This window comes from Schistocerca cancellata, chromosome 3 (assembly GCF_023864275.1).
Source record: "Schistocerca cancellata isolate TAMUIC-IGC-003103 chromosome 3, iqSchCanc2.1, whole genome shotgun sequence".
NCBI classification, from domain to species: Eukaryota; Metazoa; Arthropoda; class Insecta; order Orthoptera; family Acrididae; genus Schistocerca; species Schistocerca cancellata.
In genome coordinates, this window is record NC_064628.1 from 868,288,564 (window position 1) to 868,308,255 (window position 19,692).

The following is a 19,692-nucleotide window of genomic DNA, read 5'->3' on the forward strand; positions in this document are numbered from 1 at the left end:
ACAGAGCGGGGCACTCTCGACAAGGTGAATTTGTAGTAGTTAGATCTCCAAATCCCAATAACGACGTGCGCCAACAAAGAGACAGACAATGACTTGCACCGCAGGCAGCCACGTGCGCCGGCTGGCTCAGAGAAAAATAACATAGACGCCAACCTTGAGAAAAATTTTAGCTTTCCTTACCGACGTATACCACATGATAATTGCGTTGAAGTTGAAACTCTGCGTACTAGGAAGAGTAAAAGTTTACACCACATTTCACATGTAAAACCGCTTATTGAGAGATAATCTGCTTTTTAACTTAGTCTTTGCCATAAAATTTTTCACTTCACATTTCTAGTATGCTTTGTCAGACTTAAGAAACTGTTAACATGCAACAATGTTTGAAGTTAAATATCCAGTCAAAAACCAAGAGAACATATTTAAACAGAAATTACGAATGCATTGTTATAGTGAACAGACGACACAGTGTTATTGTGTGTGTACATTCTTGCTTGTTAGTTGCACGATTACGTAACGACTATAAGGCTGACATACTTAGAACATGTACCGGTATTGCTAATGAGATTTTAATGCAACATTTTGGTTTATTTGAAAATACATGCTGGATTTAAAGTACTTTCTTAGAGATACTGGATGACACAGTGGTTAGTTTATTTGACAGTTACATGATTATATCATGATGCTACTAATATGTGACACAATTTACATTGTTGCTTTTGCGGTGTATCTGTTTTATATTTGCACAGTTTTTATGTATTATTCTGGAAAGTAAAACATGTTTTATTAGTAACTTTTGTGGTATAGCTACAATGAGACTGCCTTTTCCGTAGCACAACAATACGTTACAGCACAGTACTTTATTCATCACGGCAATAAGTGTAATAACTAAGATATCTATACGCAAAGCATTTCACTTTTGTTTATCATGAGGTAAGTACTTTGACTTCAGCAGAACTTTGCTTACAGAGGACAATGACTACGACACTTTCACAGAGATTATCTTACAACAAGAGCACAGTTTAGCGCTACAGGACACGCATTTGAGTGATTAATTTTGTACTTAAGACATTTACTTTTAAAGATTTTTGAATTACAAAGAAAGTTTTCCATGATACATTTCATTCCATTGCTGTAATCTGTAACATCTGAGGGTATAATTACATTAATCCTCAGGGGGGTACATGCTTACTTTGTGTACCATGTGTTTGGCAAGCACAAGGAGCCCTAGCTAATATGGTATTTGTTTATACAACTTTACACATCGGTACCATATTTCTCTAACACTGAATTACACAGATATCTGATTATTTAACAGAGAAACAACTTTTTTTTACTATGTCAGTGACACATGTTTACGCAATAACGCAGTTAGATAATTTCACACTTATGAAATTGTATTTTGTCTGCACTGTGTGAACTGTTCATATTTTTTTGGAACCATTGTGATACTATGAGAGCTTTGAATGTCGTATTTGGTAAGGGAGCATGATTTTAAAGTACGTTGGAGGTAGATGACACTACTGAAATGAGCAGAGGATTTTTTTAGGTTTTGACATAATAGCTGAAAGCTACGACGTTTTTGAGATTCGACTGAGGTGTTATGATGTTATTTTTATGACGACGATGTGTATTATGCTGTTGAGGTATGTTTATGATAAATAAGATGATGCTACCATAAATGAGGAATTTGATTATGCTACGTATTTATTTTGCTGAAATATTGAAGAAGTGTCGATGAATACATATATGAATAATGAGTAGTGGTTAGGGTCTCTGATTTGTGGAAAAGGATGTCGGAAACCAAGAATCGTACTTTAAGAGTTATGAAATGTGTGTAAATGCGTGAATGTATCACAATTCCGACGAAAACTTTTTGAACACTGTTATATTCATAGGATTTTGTTTCTACACATTTGCAACGCAAATTCTCGACCTGTGAATTTTTTTATATGAGACTGTCACTGTAATGCGAACTAGTGTCGTAAATATTTCAGTAAGAAAGTTAAGTAATGAGTTGTGGGCACCCAGCTGCGCGACAGTCGCCTGGGAAGAAGCCATTAGTGTGTGCCTTTCAGAGCCACAGGTGGAGAAAAAAGGAGACCATTAACCTCACTATTGACATTCCTTTGTAGAAGGCATCGCAAATACGACACGCTCAAACTTGAAAACATATGATTACACTGTGGAGCTCTTAATTTATGATATTTACTAAAATGCCTAATGAAATGATGAGAAACATTTTACATCTATTGTCTTACTAGTTGAGAGAATTTGTTTTGCCATTGGAGACGCCATTTCCCTAGAGAATGACGCTTCATATCTTGCTTTATATATATATATATTGCTCATTTTCTTTAATATCAAGTTTCTAGCTGCACTGCAGCATTGGTTAATATAAAATTTAATAGATGTACTAATATCACTATTTTCTGTCTACAGACCCAGTAAAGAATACTTTCATGATATACTTTCTTAGAAAAGAGAGCACAAATAGACATTTCCTTTCACATGAATTGCATAAATAATTTTTTTATTGACTTGGTAACTTTCTTGCAGAGTAAGTTTTTGTGATGCATCACTCTAGTGTTAAGATGTGACATAGGTATTAAACATGGCCATCTTTAGTGTAATATTTTTTCTGCTTGAGCCATGTCATGTTTAGATATAAGTTATTGCATTTGCTGCTGCTGTTTGCCAGGCATAGTGCTACTAAATTTCACTTTACATTACTCTGTTAAGCCAGTTTTACTACTGATTTATTTTTCTTGTTTGCTGCTCATTGCCTTATATTAGTTGTAATATTGCTGCTTGCTTTGCCAATTTGCATTTTTTTTGTCATTGCTGTTTGTGTTAATTGTTTTGTGCTGGTGCATTGCCTCATCCCTTAGTTTAGCATCTGAGCTCAGTAGATTTAAGTTAGCTTAAGATAGGGTAGGCCATATAAGAGAACAAGTTGTGATGAATTGGAAGAAATTCATTGAGAAGCTATGAGAAAATGGTTTGGCCATAAAGAATTTTGAAAGAGGATATGAACAAAAAAGTAGGGTTTAGGGACAACAGGTTTAGGTATGATTTTCTTGGAAATAAATGATGAGGTAAGATAATGTAAAATAAATAATGAGGTAAGGAATGTGTGGACATATAAATACAGAAAGCATGCTTGGATAGAATTTTTTTGGTGGAAACAAATGTTGAAATAAGATGAAAGATATATGGAATGAAGTTTTGGGGTGGACTGCAGTACCAAATGTCACACTGAAAACAAACCCTGCCCTGTTTTTTTTGTGTTATTCCACTATGTGAATTTGTGTTTTTCCTGACTTAATGTGTTTAGCTAATAAGAGTTATGTTGTAGAATTTTTCTGATAATATGTTATTTTCTTTGTAAAGATGTTTAGACATTATTTATTCTGTTATGTTTTAATGCTAATGTGTGAAGATGATCTTTCAAAAGCTATTCTGATCTTTTATGTATGTACTCATGTCATAATTCCTGTAACACTGATGTACGAGGGCCGTTCAGAAAGTAACCTCTGGTTGATTTAAAAAAATACACCAAGTTAAATAAAAATATTTTAATATATACATCTTACAACTACATCTTTGCACTATTTTTCTACATAGTCTCCATAGCGATTGAGGCACTTATCGTATCTCTTCACAAGCTTTGAAATTCCTTCTGCATAAAAATCACCCGCTTGTGCCTGGAGCCAGCCTGTGACCGCATCTTTGAGCTCTTCGTCGTCATCAAACCGCTGTGACCCGAGCCATTTCTTCAAATGCATGAAGAGGTGATAATCACTTGGCGCCAGGTCTGGGCTGTAAGGTGGATGGTTGATAACGTTCCACTTGAAGGACTCAAGAAGGGCCGTTGTTCTGCGAGCAGAGTGAGGACAGGCGTAATCCAGGTTTCGTCACTGGTCACGATTCTGTTTAACAATGGTTCTCCTTCGTCCTCATAACGTGACAGAAAGTCTAATGCAGAGGCCATTCTTTGAGTTTTGTGGTGGTCGGTAAGAATTTTGGGCACCCATCGTGCACAGAACTTACGGTAACCCAATCTTGCTGTCACTATCTCGTACAAGAGAGTCTTAGAAATCTGTGGAAAACCAGTAGACAACTCCGACATTGAGAAACGTCGATTTTCACGAACTTTTGCATCAACTGTCTGAACGAGTTCATCAGTCACCAATGATGGTCTACCACTCCTCTCTTCATCATGAACGTTTTCTCGTCCACTTTTAAATAAACGTACCCATTCACGGACAACTCCTTCACTCATAGCTCTTGGTCCGTACACGGCACAAAGCTCACGATGAATAGCTGCTGCAGAATATCCTTTGGCTGTAAAAAACCTTATGACAGCACGCACTTCACATTTGGCGGGGTTTTCTATTGCAGCACACATTTCAAACTGCCACAAAAACTAAACTAGCGCAGGTACGACGTTCACTCGACCACGGCTTGATGCCGACTGACCTGTTGAGTGCGTGAACGCACAGATGGCGTCGCTACTCCCCTCACAACCCGCACTGTGACCGATCGGAGGTTACTTTCTGAACCGCCCTCGTATATGTTATTTCGATTCTTTTGTAAAGCTTGTACTACAAATGTTATCTGTATTGTTATGTTCTTTAATGATGTATTTTGTACCTTTGTAATTGTATTCTTATGTTATAAAGTTGTAATTGACACTAGTTCATCATATTATTAACTTGTAAGCATTCATTTCACTGCACACATTTCTGTTGGTCATAATAATGCACAATATGTGAGAAGTAGGGACTGTTAGTGTTTGCACATGTGTTAATAATGCAGCAAGGGACTGGATAACAGCATTGCTGGTTCTAAGGAAATTTCAAAAAAAAATTTTTTTGTGAGTGCACAAGTAGTGGTTCATGGACTTGCTATATTGTCCACAAGACTCTTCAATGGTGATTGTGCACCTGCACAGTCGCAACAGATGGCTGCAGGCCGTCTCTACAAGGACTACAGTGGGTCTGCATCTTTGATGGCCCGCCAATACCATTATTTCTACAAGGACTACAGTGGGTCTGCATCTTTGATGGTCCACCAATACCATTATTTCTACAAGGACTGCAGTGGGTCTGCACCTCTGGTGGCCCACCAATACCGTAATCTCTACCAGGACTACAGAGGGTCTGTTCTGCGATGACCTACCTACCAATATTCTTCAAAACGTCGAATGACTCTGCTGTGGGTTTGCTCTGTTGTGGCCCATTACCTGTCAGCATGTCAAGAGTCAGCACTGTCTTTCCGTTGGAAGGACAACACTACTTCACCTTTGAAAAATTAATGAATTACTGTGATGAAACCTCTTACATTATTTGATTTTCAAACAGCTGAGCAGAACTGAACGTACTCAGACATTTCGCTCTTTCCCTATTCTGATCAACACTAAACTGACACAATATTTTTAGCGCAACGCAATCTGACTTTCAAAAATCCCTACAAAAGAATGGCCCTGACTAACATTAACCGATACCTTTCACAAATCACTTACCCTACTAAGTCCGCCCCAGTAGCTGAGTGGTCAGCGTGACAGACTGTTAATCCTAAGGGCCCGGGTTCGATTCCCGGCTGGGTCGGAAATTTTCTCTGCCCAGGGACTGGGTGTTGTGTTGTCCTAATCATCATCATTTCCTCCCCATCGACGCGCAGGTCGCCGAAGTGGCGTCAAACTAAAGACCTGCACCAGGCGAACGGTCTACCCGACGGGAGGCTCTAGCCACACGACATTTCCATTTTACCTCACAAAAATCTTGGTTTGGGTTTGAAATTTGTAAGACTGGATGTCATTAACTGCTATATATATTATGACTTTTGAAAACTATTAAGGTAAATACATTGTTTGTTCTCTATCAAAATCTTTCATTTGATAACTATGCCTATCTGTAGTTAGTGCCTTCAGTAGTTTGAATCTTTTATTTAGCTGACAGTAGTGGCGCTCGCTGTATTGCAGTAGTTCGAGTAACGAAGATTTTTGTGAGGTAAGTGATTTGTGAAAGGTTTAGGTTAATGTTAGTCAGGGCAATTCTTTTGTAGGGATTATTAAAAGTCAGATTGCGTTGCGCTAAAAATGTTGCGTCAGTTTAGTGTTGATCAGAATAGGGAAAGAGCGAAATGTCTGAGTACGTTCAGTTCTGCTCAGCTGTTTGAAAATCAAATAATGTAAGAGGTTTCATCACAGTAATTCATTAATTTTTCAAAGGGGACGTTTCAACAGGTGCTTCAGCAACTTTGCTTAATCGTGCCACTACTAAAAGTTAGGTCCACCACGCATTTCTAAATCTAGCAAACACCTCACCGATTACAACGGACAGGAAATAGCAGTTCCTGGACAGTGTAGATTGCCTGCCAGTTATAAATCTCACACTAGGACAGTGAATATTACTAGGTTGAAATCCAGAGACAGTGAGAACATTTTCGGTTTAGATGCCGTTGATTTGGACTTAGCATCCACGAGGATGTACTTTCCATATGGGCTTTTGCACCGAAAGACAGTGTCGCTAGCTTGACTAAAGAATTTCCTTAAGTATTTTCAGACGGAATGGGAAATGCTAATAACTTCGTAGCGCATGTTACATTGAAAGGCAATACACAGACTACGTTTTCTCGGGCCCACCCCGTTCCAATTCCTTTAAGAGTCAAACTGAAAGAGTTGCAAGATAATGGTGTAATTGGTTCCATTCAAGATAGACAGTGGGCAAGTTCTCTCGCTTCGTTGCCTGAGCCTTTTGGTCACATTCGCATTTGTGTTGACTTCAAGTCTACAGTCAACTCACAGGACAGACTTATCCGTTACCTCGCCCTCAGGAACCCATGGATAGGCTTGGTGCAGGACGTTACTTTTCTAAGATAGATTTGCGTGATGCCTACTTGCGAATTCTATTGGATGACATCGCAAAAGTGTTTGTTGCAAATACACACTTAGGACTGTTCAAGTATTTGCGTTTGCCCTTCGTCAGTGCTCCCGCACCCACCACTTTTCAACGTTGCTTGGAACAGTTGACTGCAAAAGTACCGTTTTGTTCGCACTTCCTTGACGATATTGTCATCTCAGTTCGTACACCAGAGGAACACATTGCCAATTTGTACACTCTTTCCCAAGTGTTGTCAGAAGCAGGACTCAAGTGTCGTCTCAAAAAGTGTGACTGTTTTCGAACTGAACTATGGTATTTAGGTCAAGTCATAAACAGTCAACGTGTGCACCCCCTATAATCTCACTTGACTGCGATTCGTGAACTGCCTGTTCCTCGTAATATGTCTGCAGTCAGTACTACGCAAGATGACGTACTACATTCGGTTCATACGGACAGCCGCTTAAACCGCGGGTCCATTGTATCGCTTGCGTCGGAAAAATGTGTCTTTTGTGTTTACTACAGATTGTCAACAGGCATTTCAGAAACTCAAAAAAGCTTTGCTTAGTGACAGATGATTAGCGCATTTTGACCCTGCCAAGCCAGTAGTTTTTCAAGTCGACGCTTGTTTCTAAGGAATTAGCCCTGTGCTTTCGCTCAGAATTGGATCACAAGACAGACCCATTGCTTTTACTTCAAAGTTGTTAACTCAAACTCAATGCAATTATTGTCAAATGGAAAAAGAAGCTCTCGCTATATTGTGTGGTGTGACAAAATACAACCACTATCTGTACAGTCGCAAGTTCCATTTAGTGACATATCACAAGCCTTTGCAGTCCATCTTTCATCCATCAAAGCCGGTTCCTAGAAGCACTGCTCAAAACTTGCAACGTTGGGCTTTTTTGGTTTCGCAGTATCAGTGTGAAACTGTGTGCAGACCTACGGCAGGGTATGGCAATGCAGTCGCCCTATCTCGCCTCCGATGGGCCCAGACTTTGATTTTGAAGCATCTGCCGCATCTTGCTACCAAATCGACGTGCAGGACTCTCAATTGTTGGTAAAAATTGCACATGTCACAGAAGCAGACCCTGATCTGAAGATTTTACTGCATTACATTCGCACGCCTTGACCTCGTTCATTGAACAATATCCAGAACTCAGTTCACGCCGATATTTTGCATGTCAGCGTAAGCTTTCAGTTCGACAGGGTGTGATTCTAATTGAAAATGGCACTGGACAATCGCATGTGCTTATTTCCAAAGTGATGCAAAAGCATGTGTTATCATTGATGCACCAAGGACATTGGGGAATTGTTCGCACAAAATAGTTAGCGCGACGGCATTGTACTTAGCAGGGCATGGACGCCCTCATTGAAAAGATGACGTTACAGTGTCGCGCATGCGCGGAGAACCAATCCGTTCCGCCACAGACATTCTCAGCTCGGCCTGAGACTCAAACGTCATGGCAACGAGTGTACATTCACTTTTCAGGGCCATTTTGGAACACTCGTTTACTCGTAGTGGTAGCCTCTTTCAGCAAGTTTTCATTTGCGGTACCTATGAACGCTACCACATCACATAGCACCATTCAAGCATTGTCCTCAGTATTTTGCATAGAAGGGTTGCCAGAAATACTTGTGTTAGACAACGGACCGCAGCTCACTTTACGTGACTTTGACCAGTTTTGTGAACGCAACGGTATTCATCATCTAACAAGTACTCCGTTTCACCCGCAGTCCAACAGAGAACGCTCCGTACGCACGTTCAAGCGTTCAGACGGCCAAGCTTTGAACCACCCACACACGCAAACTGGCACTGCAATTCTTTCTCGCCTCCTATCGACCCAACCACGAGACGACCATCACGGGCGGAACTTCTGCTTCGGAGCCGTCATCGGACGCTGCTACACTAGACACATCCACCTCACCATCCGACGCCGACAATATGATCCACAAGTATCGCTTTCGCCGCGCGATGTTGTTCTCTTCAGGGTTTATGACAACCGTGAGCGCTGGGAAAGAGGCGTGATCCAGGAACGCAATTGCACTTCTATGTATTTGATTGCAGATCCCGATGGTTTGCAGCGCCGCCACCAGAACAAATTCGCGCATCTAATTTGCTCTGTGATTCTGCAGATTTTCTTCCCCCAGATTCACGACCTCACGGGACCGCGCGGCCTTCGCAGCCGCCTGCTGCTGCCACCAGGACACCCAAAGAGGAGCAGATGGACGATGCGCCCTCGCCGTCGCCGATGGACCTGGACCAGTCATCGCCGTCATCGCCCCAGGAAACACCCTCAGGCCTGAACGTGAGCCCTGTACGTAGTTTTTTGGAGGATGTTCTGTTGGCTCGCAAGCCAGATGGCGGGGTGCGGTCGGGTGAACGTCGTCCTCCAAAGCCACGGCTCCAGGCTCATCTCTATGTCCCTCGTCCTGCCTGCCTGCCTCCATGTTATCGTTCGCAGCATCACTACAGGACAATGGTGCGTCGTTTTGGGGTTGGGGTGGGGGGGGGGGGGAGGAATGTGCTGGCATAAGCTGTCGCCAGCACAACAGGTGGCAAAAAGATTGCTATAAGATGGGTAGGAAGCGCAAGCAACGCGCCTTTCAGGAGAGAGGCCAAAGACCGACTCGCAAGAAACGCGCCGCCAATGCCCTGTCAGCGGTCACTATTTACACTCCTGGAAATTGAAATAAGAACACCGTGAATTCATTGTCCCAGGAAGGGGAAACTTTATTGACACATTCCTGGGGTCAGATACATCACATGATCACACTGACAGAACCACAGGCACATAGACACAGGCAACAGAGCATGCACAATGTCGGCACTAGTACAGTGTATATCCACCTTTCGCAGCAATGCAGGCTGTTATTCTCCCATGGAGACGATCGTAGAGATGCTGGATGTAGTCCTGTGGTACGGCTTGCCATGTCATTTCCACCTGGCGCCTCAGTTGGACCAGCGTTCGTGCTGGACGTGCAAACCGCGTGAGACGACGCTTCATCCAGTCCCAAACATGCTCAATGGGGGACAGATCCGGAGATCTTGCTGGCCAGGGTAGTTGACTTACACCTTCTAGAGCACGTTGGGTGGCACGGGATACATGCGGACGTGCATTGCCGGTCTAGGAATGGTAGAACGATGATTTCGATGACGGTTTGGATGTACCGTGCACTATTCAGTGTCCCCTCGACGATCACCAGTGGTGTACAGCCAGTGTAGGAGATCGCTCCCCACACCATGATGCCGGGTGTTGGCCCTGTGTGCCTCGGTCGTATGCAGTCCTGATTGTGGCGCTCACGTGCACGGCGCCAAACACGCATACGACCATCATTGGCACCAAGGCAGAAGCGACTCTCATCGCTGAAGACGACACGTCTCCATTCGTCCCTCCATTCACGCCTGTCGCGACACCACTGGAGGCGGGCTGCACGATGTTGGGGCGTGAGCGGAAGACGGCCTAACGGTGTGCGGGACCGTAGCCCAGCTTCATGGAGACGGTTGCGAATGGTCCTCGCCGATACCCCAGGAGCAACAGTGTCCCTAATTTGCTGGCAAGTGGCGGTGCGGTCCCCTACGGCACTGCGTAGGATCCTACGGTCTTGGCGTGCATCCGTGCGTCGCTGCGGTCCGGTCCCAGGTCGACGGGCGCGTGCACCTTCCGCCGACCACTGGCGACAACATCGATGTACTGTGGAGACCTCACGCCCCACGTGTTGAGCAATTCGGCGGTACGTCCACCCGGCCTCCCGCATGCCCACTATACGCCCTCGCTCAAAGTCCGTCAACTGCACATACGGTTCACGTCCACGCTGTCGCGGCATGCTACCAGTGTTAAAGACTGCGATGGAGCTCCGTATGCCACGGCAAACTGGCTGACACTGACGGCGGCGGTGCATAAATGCTGCGCAGCTAGCGCCATTCGACGGCCAACACCGCGGTTCCTGGTGTGTCCGCTGTGCCGTGCGTGTGATCATTGCTTGTACAGCCCTCTCGCAGTGTCCGGAGCAAGTATGGTGGGTCTGACACACCGGTGTCAATGTGTTCTTTTTTCCATTTCCAGGAGTGTAGATCGCCGCCACGGATCGGAGGGCTCAGTCAGTCTTCCAGTAAGTCACTGAGTCCAGTCATCAGGAGCAGTACAGTCGCAGACAGTCAATCAGAATCTCAGTCTCAGGCAACACATAGCGAGCAGATTAGTGTGCACAGCAGAAGTGTACTTCACCAGCAGTAATGCTTACGTGGAGTATTACGGAAGAGCTTGTACCACAACTACTCGACTATCTCAAGTTAAGTAGCTTCCTGTTTCAGTTAATAAAGAACCCTGTTAACACATGTATGCGTTTGTGTTATAGCAAGGGGATACTGGCCACCAAACGACATCCTCTCCTTGCTTCCCATGGTGCAACACTACAGTGACAACCATACAACACAAAAGTTCCCCATTCTCTTCCCTTTCTAGATTTACGTACAACGTCTTTTAAATGCTTTTCATGTGGGAGGGGAGACTGACAGACATATAGTCACGTCTATCCACGAACTTACAGTATTTTTCTAATTTTGGGGAACTGTCTTCCTATGGATACATTTCCACATCCGTACTCTGCAAAACACTGAAGTGCAAGACAGAGGGCGCTTACCACAGTACTATTGAGCGAGGTGGCACAGTGGTTAGCACACTGCACTCGCATTCTGGAGGACGACGGTTTAGACCCCCATCCGCATATCCAGATTTAGGTTGTCCGCGATTTCCCTATATTACTTGGGGCAAATGACGAGATGATTCCCTCGATAGGGCACGGCCAATTTCCTTTCCCATCCTTCCCTAATCCGCGCTCATGCTCTGTCTGTAACGACCTCGATATCGACGGGACGTTAAACACTAAGCTCCTCCTCCTCCTCCTCCTCCTCCTCCTCTTCCTTAGCAAGCTACTTCATGTTGAAGTTTCTTCTCGTTCTATTTACGATATGGAGCGTGGGAAGAATGGCTGCTTAGATAGCTCTGTCCTCGCGATCAGGATACGTACAGGACTGATAATACAGCTAGACTCTTCACTTAATACTGTGTCTTGAAAGTTTGAAGGTAGGCTTTCACGGAATAGCTGGCACCGGTGGTCAGCGGTTCTTCCACATTTTCTGCCTGGAAATTTTAAACCTGTGATCATACGGGCCACCTTTTTCGTATCAGCCCACTGTCCGATGTCAGTATAATTTGGTACGAGTCCCACATTTTTAGTAATATTCTAACATGGAGCACACAAACGATTTGTAAGCAGTATCCTTTGTAGACTGACTATATTTTCCCAGTTTCCTACCATCGAATATATTCTGTAAGTAATTCATGCATACAGCCAATAAGTAAATTCATTTTATTCACTCTTATTTCGTTGTTAATTGTTTCATAGTCTCCGTGCTCTTTTTCTTTACTTTTTTAGGTTTCCCGACCACAATCGGTATAAACAGAACCCTCACAGAGTCATTTTACTGGCCATCCCTCCGTCTGTATATCTGTCTGAGTCTTAAAAACCCTTTTCCTCAGGAACGGATAGTCGTTATGAATTTGAAATTCATGTCACTTAGTAATGTCTATTGGCCTTTGCTGTGTAAAAACATGAAGCTTCTAAGTCAATGCACTCGAAAGATGTGGCCATTTATGTCACACAAACTCAGTTATCGAAACCCATCTACATCTACAGATATATTACGTTAGCCACCAAGCGGTGTGTGGCAGAGGTCACAATTGGCGCCAAAGTATTTCCTCCCTTCTGTTGCACTCGCGGATCGCACGAGGGAAAAAAAACCGAATGTCTGAACGCCTCAGTACGAGCTCTTGCCTTATCTTTTTACAGCACAACAAAAGGAAATAAATCCAGAAACTGTTAATTTGTAATTATATGACACACAAAAAACTCATTTTTTATCTGTCTGTCCGTCTATTAAGACCCTTCTTCTCAGGAACGGGCTGACGTATGAAGTTGAAATTTATGTCACATACTAAGATCTGTGTCACTTGGCGGTAAGCTTCTAAGTCAACGCAATCAAAAGACTCGGCTATTTCCATACTCGATAAATCATTCATCAAAACCTGTAGGGTTTTTCCCGTTGGCCTTGAGTCATGATATTTGGGAAAAAGCGAACTCTCGCAATAGAAGCAAAAGAGTGAAATGCGAAAATTATTGATTCATAATTATATCATACGATGCAAAGATTTTTTTTGTCATTTGTTATCTGACTGCCTGTCTCTCTCCGTCTGTTAAGTCCCCTTTACCTCAGCGATGGTAGACATTATTTTGTCTTTTTCGGTACCGAAAACAGGCAAAAATCGTCGACATTCTCGGTTCCTGGGATGGATGAATTGTCTGTACACATAATCATGTTTGAACGAAATCCTTGGTGTGCCAAGTTCTTCTCGGACTTGCCTGTATTTTTTTTTTTTTATGAACGCGGTTATTTTATGTGACAAGATAAGCTGCTCCAAGCTCTCTTACTTCTAAGCAAAATTTCTGAGAGATTTTGTTTGGCCTTGGAAAAAAGCAGCAATTATAACAATAATAATAAAACTTGACAAAAGAGGTGTAAAAGGAGAAAGACGTAGAGCAGGTTCGTACAAAAGATAGAGGTAGCTTTGGCCATCCAGTGCTCAGGCTGTTAGGCGCCGTATGTGCCGAGGCTGTAAGTGAGGGATGAGCAGAAGCAGAGACTCACCTTGGCGCCTGCAGCCAGCAGCGCCCTGCTGAAGGCTCTGCCCAGGCCGCCGGCCGCCCCCGTGATCAGCGCCACCTTGCCGGAGGGGTCCATCCTGCAACACGGGACGCCGTCTCAGCAATACGCGTGTCAGCTACAGGCTCAACAAGCTACAGCATTTCAATTGATAAGCCTTCTCAGTTTGTCTTCTTTGTGATGCGACTGCAAAAGTGCTTCAGGTGATGAAGACCAGCCTCAGTAGCTCTACAGCAACGGCACACTCCAGCTGCCTGCTTTCTATCTCGTTTACTGGGATTTTCCTTTCGGTATAAATGCCATGGTGAATGGAAGTAAAGTGAATCGCAACACAGTTGTAATTGGTGATATGTCTATTGCCACACCCGGTTTCGCTGCATTAAAACAGCATCCTCAGGTGAACTGCATAAGAAAGGAAACATCCCATGAAATACACACGGCTGGCCGGTGTGGACGAGCGGTTCTAGCCGCTTCAGTCTGGAACCGCACAACCGCTACGGTCGCAGGTTCGAATCCTGCCTCGCGCATGGATGTGTGTGATGTCCTTAGGTTAGTTAGGTTTAAGTAGTTCTAAGTTCTAGGGGACTGATGACCTCCGATGTTGAGTCCCATAGTGCTCAGAGCCATTTGAACCATTTGAAATACATATGATCGAAATGCTACAAGAATCTTTTAAAAATTCTTTAAAAAAAATAAAATCCTTTATTAAGTATTTAAAGAGGCAGAGAAAAATCATATTTGAAACGTACTTGCAACAGTGACTCATTTGCGCACCAAGACGCCCCCAACGTTCGTAATCAAAAATCAAACCACTGAAGAGGAGAAGTCGTCAAAATAAATAAAGCGCTACATCGTCTGAATAATGTGATGGCACTCTACGAGAAAGAAAAAACTATTTATAAGTACGATTAGTGAAAGCGAAAGACATAAATAAGGAAACATCAAAATTGGTGCCACTAGCGATCTAAATGGCTAAACCCGCCCTCCACCAACGCTTTCTGACTCCCCCTCCTCTTCACTCAACCGAACACCGTCACGAATAAATGTGAAGACCGCAGGGCTGATTGAGGGACAAGTCGATAAGCGTATCACACGGAATCGATTAAATGGAGGACACACAAATTAAAACCGCAACATATTGACATAGTTTTTGACACGTTAACATTTATTAAAACGATTATCATACGATTTCGACCATATGTATTAAATGGGATTTTTCCCTTCCTATGTAGTTCAGTTGACGATGCTGTTTAATTCAGCGAAACCAGTTGTGACAATAAAGTATTCGCTAGTTGCAGCTGTCTTGCGGTTCATTTTACTTCCATTCATTAAACAGTTTAACGGCAGTGCCTGCCCGCATAATAAAGTTCTAGGGAAATATGTCATGCCTTCACGATGTATGTAAAATGAGTTGCAGAAGCTGGTTCAAATGGCTCTAAGCAGTACGGAACTTAACATCTGAAGTCATCAGTCCCCTAGACTTAGAACTGCTTAAACTACACTGAAGCGCCTAGAACAGCTCGGTCACAGCCGCCGGCGCAGAAAGCTGGGTAACTTTATGACTGAATTGTTTCTTTGAGACAATAGCACACTTTTGCTTTTTATTCTGTAAGTAGGCTGTTTAGGTTTTTATGTTGGTAACGCCACGTAGCGCTCTGTATAAAAATCACTGACTGTGCTGTGTGCAGTCTGTGGCTGGCTGGCATTGTTGGAATATTCGCTATTGTAGTGTTGGGCAGGTGGATGGGAACAGCGCGTAGCGTTGCGCAGTTGGAGGTCAGCCGCCAGCAGTGGTGGATGTGGGGAGAGAGATGCTACAGTTTTGAGAACGGATGATCTAGACGTGTGTCCGCCAGAAAAAGGAAATTTGTGAAGATAGATGTCATGAATTGATATATATATATATATATATATATATATATATGACGACTTTTGACCACTATTAAGGTAAATACATTGTTTGTTCTCTATCAAAATCTTTCATTTGCTAACTATGCCTAGCAGTAGTTTAGTGCCTTCAGTAGTTAGAATCTTTTATTTAGCTGTCAGTATTGGCGCTCGTTGTATTGCAGTAATTCGAGTAACGAAGATTTTTGTGAGTGAAGTGATCATGAAAGGTATAGGTTATTGTTAGTCAGGGCCATTCTTTTGTGGGGATTATTGAAAGTCAGATTGTGTCACGCTAAAAATATTGTGTGATAGTTTACTGATGATCAGAATAAGTAAAGAGAGAAATGTCTGAGTACGTTCAGTTTTACTCAGCTGTCTTTGTACTAAATAACGTAAGAGGTTTACCAGCACAATAATACACAATTTTCCAAAGGGGACGTTTCAATTCTTAAACTACAGTAGCTGACATTCCCGGCATTCGTCGTGTATTTCTATTAGAGGCGAAAACAAAAAAGTGGACTGTGTTTATAGTGTTCTATCGCACAAAATTCATTTCTATCTGTTCGTGAAACCATCTTTTAAATTATGAAATACTTTCTGTACGATGGGCGCAGCTGCTTCGCGTGTCTGTAACGTCCCTGATACGTCTCTACGGCTACATTTCTTTGTAGCTCCATAGACGGCCATTTTTTTCGTCTACAGACTGTTGCGCTTCGGAGTTGAAAACTGTCAAAAGAGCTGCCAGTGGTCTGGGATTTTCTGAAGCTCATTCGCTTGTAGGAGACTCTTAGTAGTACTGAATAAATGTATTTCAACTTCGCGCGTCACGCAGTATTTTTTCACGCATCTCGTTGCTTATTATGTCATATCTGCTAAACTCTCATAGGTGGTTCTTACCCCACAGCGGTCGTTGACACATGCGTACCAAGCTTGGATGAAATCGATCCAGTGGTTTATGAGGAGATATTAAACGTACACAAGTACATACATACATTTTTACAGCTTGGGCGGATACTCTGGTCAACATGCGACATATTGGTCAGCTGCAGTGTGTTCTCGCAGAGTATTGTCATTAGTGGCATGGAAGCTAAAAACACATTCATTGCATCTGAGCTGGCCACAAAGTCATTTTGATTGCAGGGGGAAAAACGTGTTTGTAAATTTCTTAGAAATTTTTTGCTGCTGTCGATAAATTTGAAGACATGATTAACTCAGATAGGGTGATACAAATAAGTTAATCTTACACGCCTTCTGTATGACAGTTAAATTTTACACAACTTTTCTTCAGCCACTAGAAAGCGAAAGCAGCTATTTCCGTAGATTACAGTTGCAACTTTGTGAAAGCAAACAGCAGAAACAAGTGTGACAATTGACATTGTAGAAAAAGAAGCATCATTAATAAAATTAGGGACATTTGTGGATGGTTCAGCAAAAAAGACAACGTTTTGTTACGCATTATAGCTTCGTTTCTAAATACAATTTACAAATGCTCAGAATGTTGTACTGAACGTGTTATGCTTTTTCTCTAATACCGGTCAACATGTAAGTAACAGTCTGAACTACACTGAGGCAATAAATATGGTATAGCGATAAGCACATACACTCCTGGAAATTGAAATAAGAACACCGTGAATTCATTGTCCCAGGAAGGGGAAACTTTATTGACACATTCCTGGGGTCAGATACATCACATGATCACACTAACAGAACCACAGGCACATAGACACTGGCAACAGAGCATGCACAATGTCGGCACTAGTACAGTGTATATCCACCTTTCGCAGCAATGCAGGCTGCTATTCTCCCATGGAGACGATCGTAGAGATGCTGGATGTAGTCCTGTGGAACGGCTTGCCATGCCATTTCCACCTGGCGCCTCAGTTGGACCAGCGTTCGTGCTGGACGTGCCGACCGCGTGAGACGACGCTTCATCCAGTCCCAAACATGCTCAATGGGGGACAGACCCGGAGATCTTGCTGGCCAGGGTAGTTGACTTACACCTTCTAGAGCACGTTGGGTGGCACGGGATACATGCGGACGTGCATTGTCCTGTTGGAACAGCAAGTTCCCTTGCCGGTCTAGGAATGGTAGAACGATGGGTTCGATGACGGTATGGATGTATCGTGCACTATTCAGTGTCCCCTCGACGATCACCAGTGGTGTACGGCCAGTGTAGGAGATCGCTCCCCACACCATGATGCCGGGTGTTGGCCCTGTGTGCCTCGGTCGTATGCAGTCCTGATTGTGGCGCTCACCTGCACGGCGCCAAACACGCATACGACCATCATTGGCACCAAGGCAGAAGCGACTCTCATCGCTGAAGACGACACGTCTCTATTCGTCCCTCCATTCACGCCTGTCGCGACACCACTGGAGGCGGGCTGCACGATGTTGGGGCGTGAGCGGAAGACGGCCTAACGGTGTGCGGGACCGTAGCCCAGCTTCATGGAGACGGTTGCGAATGGTCCTCGCCGATACCCCAGGAGCAACAGTGTCCCTAATTTGCTGGGAAGTGGCGGTGCGGTCCCCTACGGCACTGCGTAGGATCCTACGGTCTTGGCGTGCATCCGTGCGTCGCTGCGGTCCGGTCCCAGGTCGACGGGCACGTGCACCTTCCGCCGACCACTGGCGACAACATCGATGTACTGTGGAGACCTCACGCCCCACGTGTTGAGCAATTCGGCGGTACGTCCACCCGGCCTCCCGCATGCCCACTATACGCCCTCGCTCAAAGTCCGTCAACTGCACATACGGTTCACGTCCACGCTGTCGCGGCATGCTACCAGTGTTAAAGACTGCGATGGAGCTCCGTATGCCACGGCAAACTGGCTGACACTGACGGCGGCGGTGCACAAATGCTGCGCAGCTAGCGCCATTCGACGGCCAACACCGCGGTTCCTGATGTGTCCGCTGTGCCGTGCGTGTGATCATTGCTTGTACAGCCCTCTCGCAGTGTCCGGAGCAAGTATGGTGGGTCTGACACTCCGGTGTCAATGTGTTCTTTTTTCCATTTCCAGGAGTGTACATAAAGGGCAGCAGTATCGGGTAAACAAGTTCTAAGAGGGTACTGCACAGGCGACGTCGTCATCTGTACTCAAGTGATTCGTGTGAAGTTCAGTCCATGCCACGTCGAGTTGCTACACTACGTCGAGCAAAAGAATACACGACAGGATATTAGGAAGTATGTCATGAATTTTATTACCTTAGTGTAATTACCTTGCTTACAGAATCACTTGTTAAATGTGAGTGTTGCGACCCGGTTTGCAACAAACAGTACCAGTGAACAGATGTGTAAATATGTATGTAAAACTTAAGTTTCATTTCCTTACTAATGGTTTTTTTTTATTCTTATTATGTTTCAATGCAGTTTAGTTTTTTATTCTTATTTTTATTGAGTGAGATTAACTTATAATTTTTTGAGATTGAAGAAAATTACAAGAAAAAATCTCACCAAATTGGCAAACTTTGTGTTAAATATTTTTCTGTGCAGGGATAAAATGAAACTGGGTCAGTTTGTAACAAAATTCTAACACGCAGTCAACTCATCTTTATGACAGATGAATTTAACTAAATTTGCCCTGTCTTCTACATATACACCTACATACATACTCCGCAATCCACCATATGGTGCGTGGCGGAGGGTACCTCGTACCACAACTAGCATCTTCTCTCAGTGTTCCACTCCCAAACAGAACGAGGGAAAGATGACTGCCTATATGCCTCTGTTTGAGCCCTAATCTCTCTTATCTTATCTTTGCGGTCTTTCCGCGAAATCTAAGTTTGCAGCAGTAAAATTGTGAAAGAAGATATTGTTCTCGTGGGAGCCTGTTTGATAAATGTATTGTTCCAGTCCAACGAAGACTGTGCACTGTTCCCCTGCCTTCGTCGAACATCTGTCTGGTCTTGCGTTAAATCAGTAAACGAGTCGAAGCCCTCCGTCCAGACAGTCTATAACTGTAATTGCATGAAAACGGAGGAGGCCGAAGTTCTAACATTTTTTCTCCAGAACGGTTTTATCGAGGAAGGTCGTACTGGAATGTCAAAGTGGGAAGTATCGCAATAAGTGATCATGGGGGAAAAAAAGGAAATTGCTCAATGTAGGAAAGGCCACTGGAACTGGCGTGCAATACACTTCCGCACTTCCGCACTACCGCATGATGAACGAAATACCAGCGTCCGGAGTATCGGTCAAGGGTGTGG

At 43.7% G+C, this 19,692-nt stretch overlaps 1 protein-coding gene across 1 annotated transcript in view; it reads right to left on the bottom strand.

The window, feature by feature from the left end:
- The window catches only part of LOC126175926 (15-hydroxyprostaglandin dehydrogenase [NAD(+)]-like), a 94,632-nt gene that overhangs the window by 57,014 nt on the left and 17,926 nt on the right, over positions 1-19,692 (bottom strand). Inside the window, exon 2 of the mRNA XM_049923000.1 lies at positions 13,588-13,681. Coding sequence (XP_049778957.1) covers positions 13,588-13,680 — 93 coding nt within the window. The 5' untranslated portion in view covers position 13,681. The remainder of the gene's footprint in view (positions 1-13,587; positions 13,682-19,692) is intronic.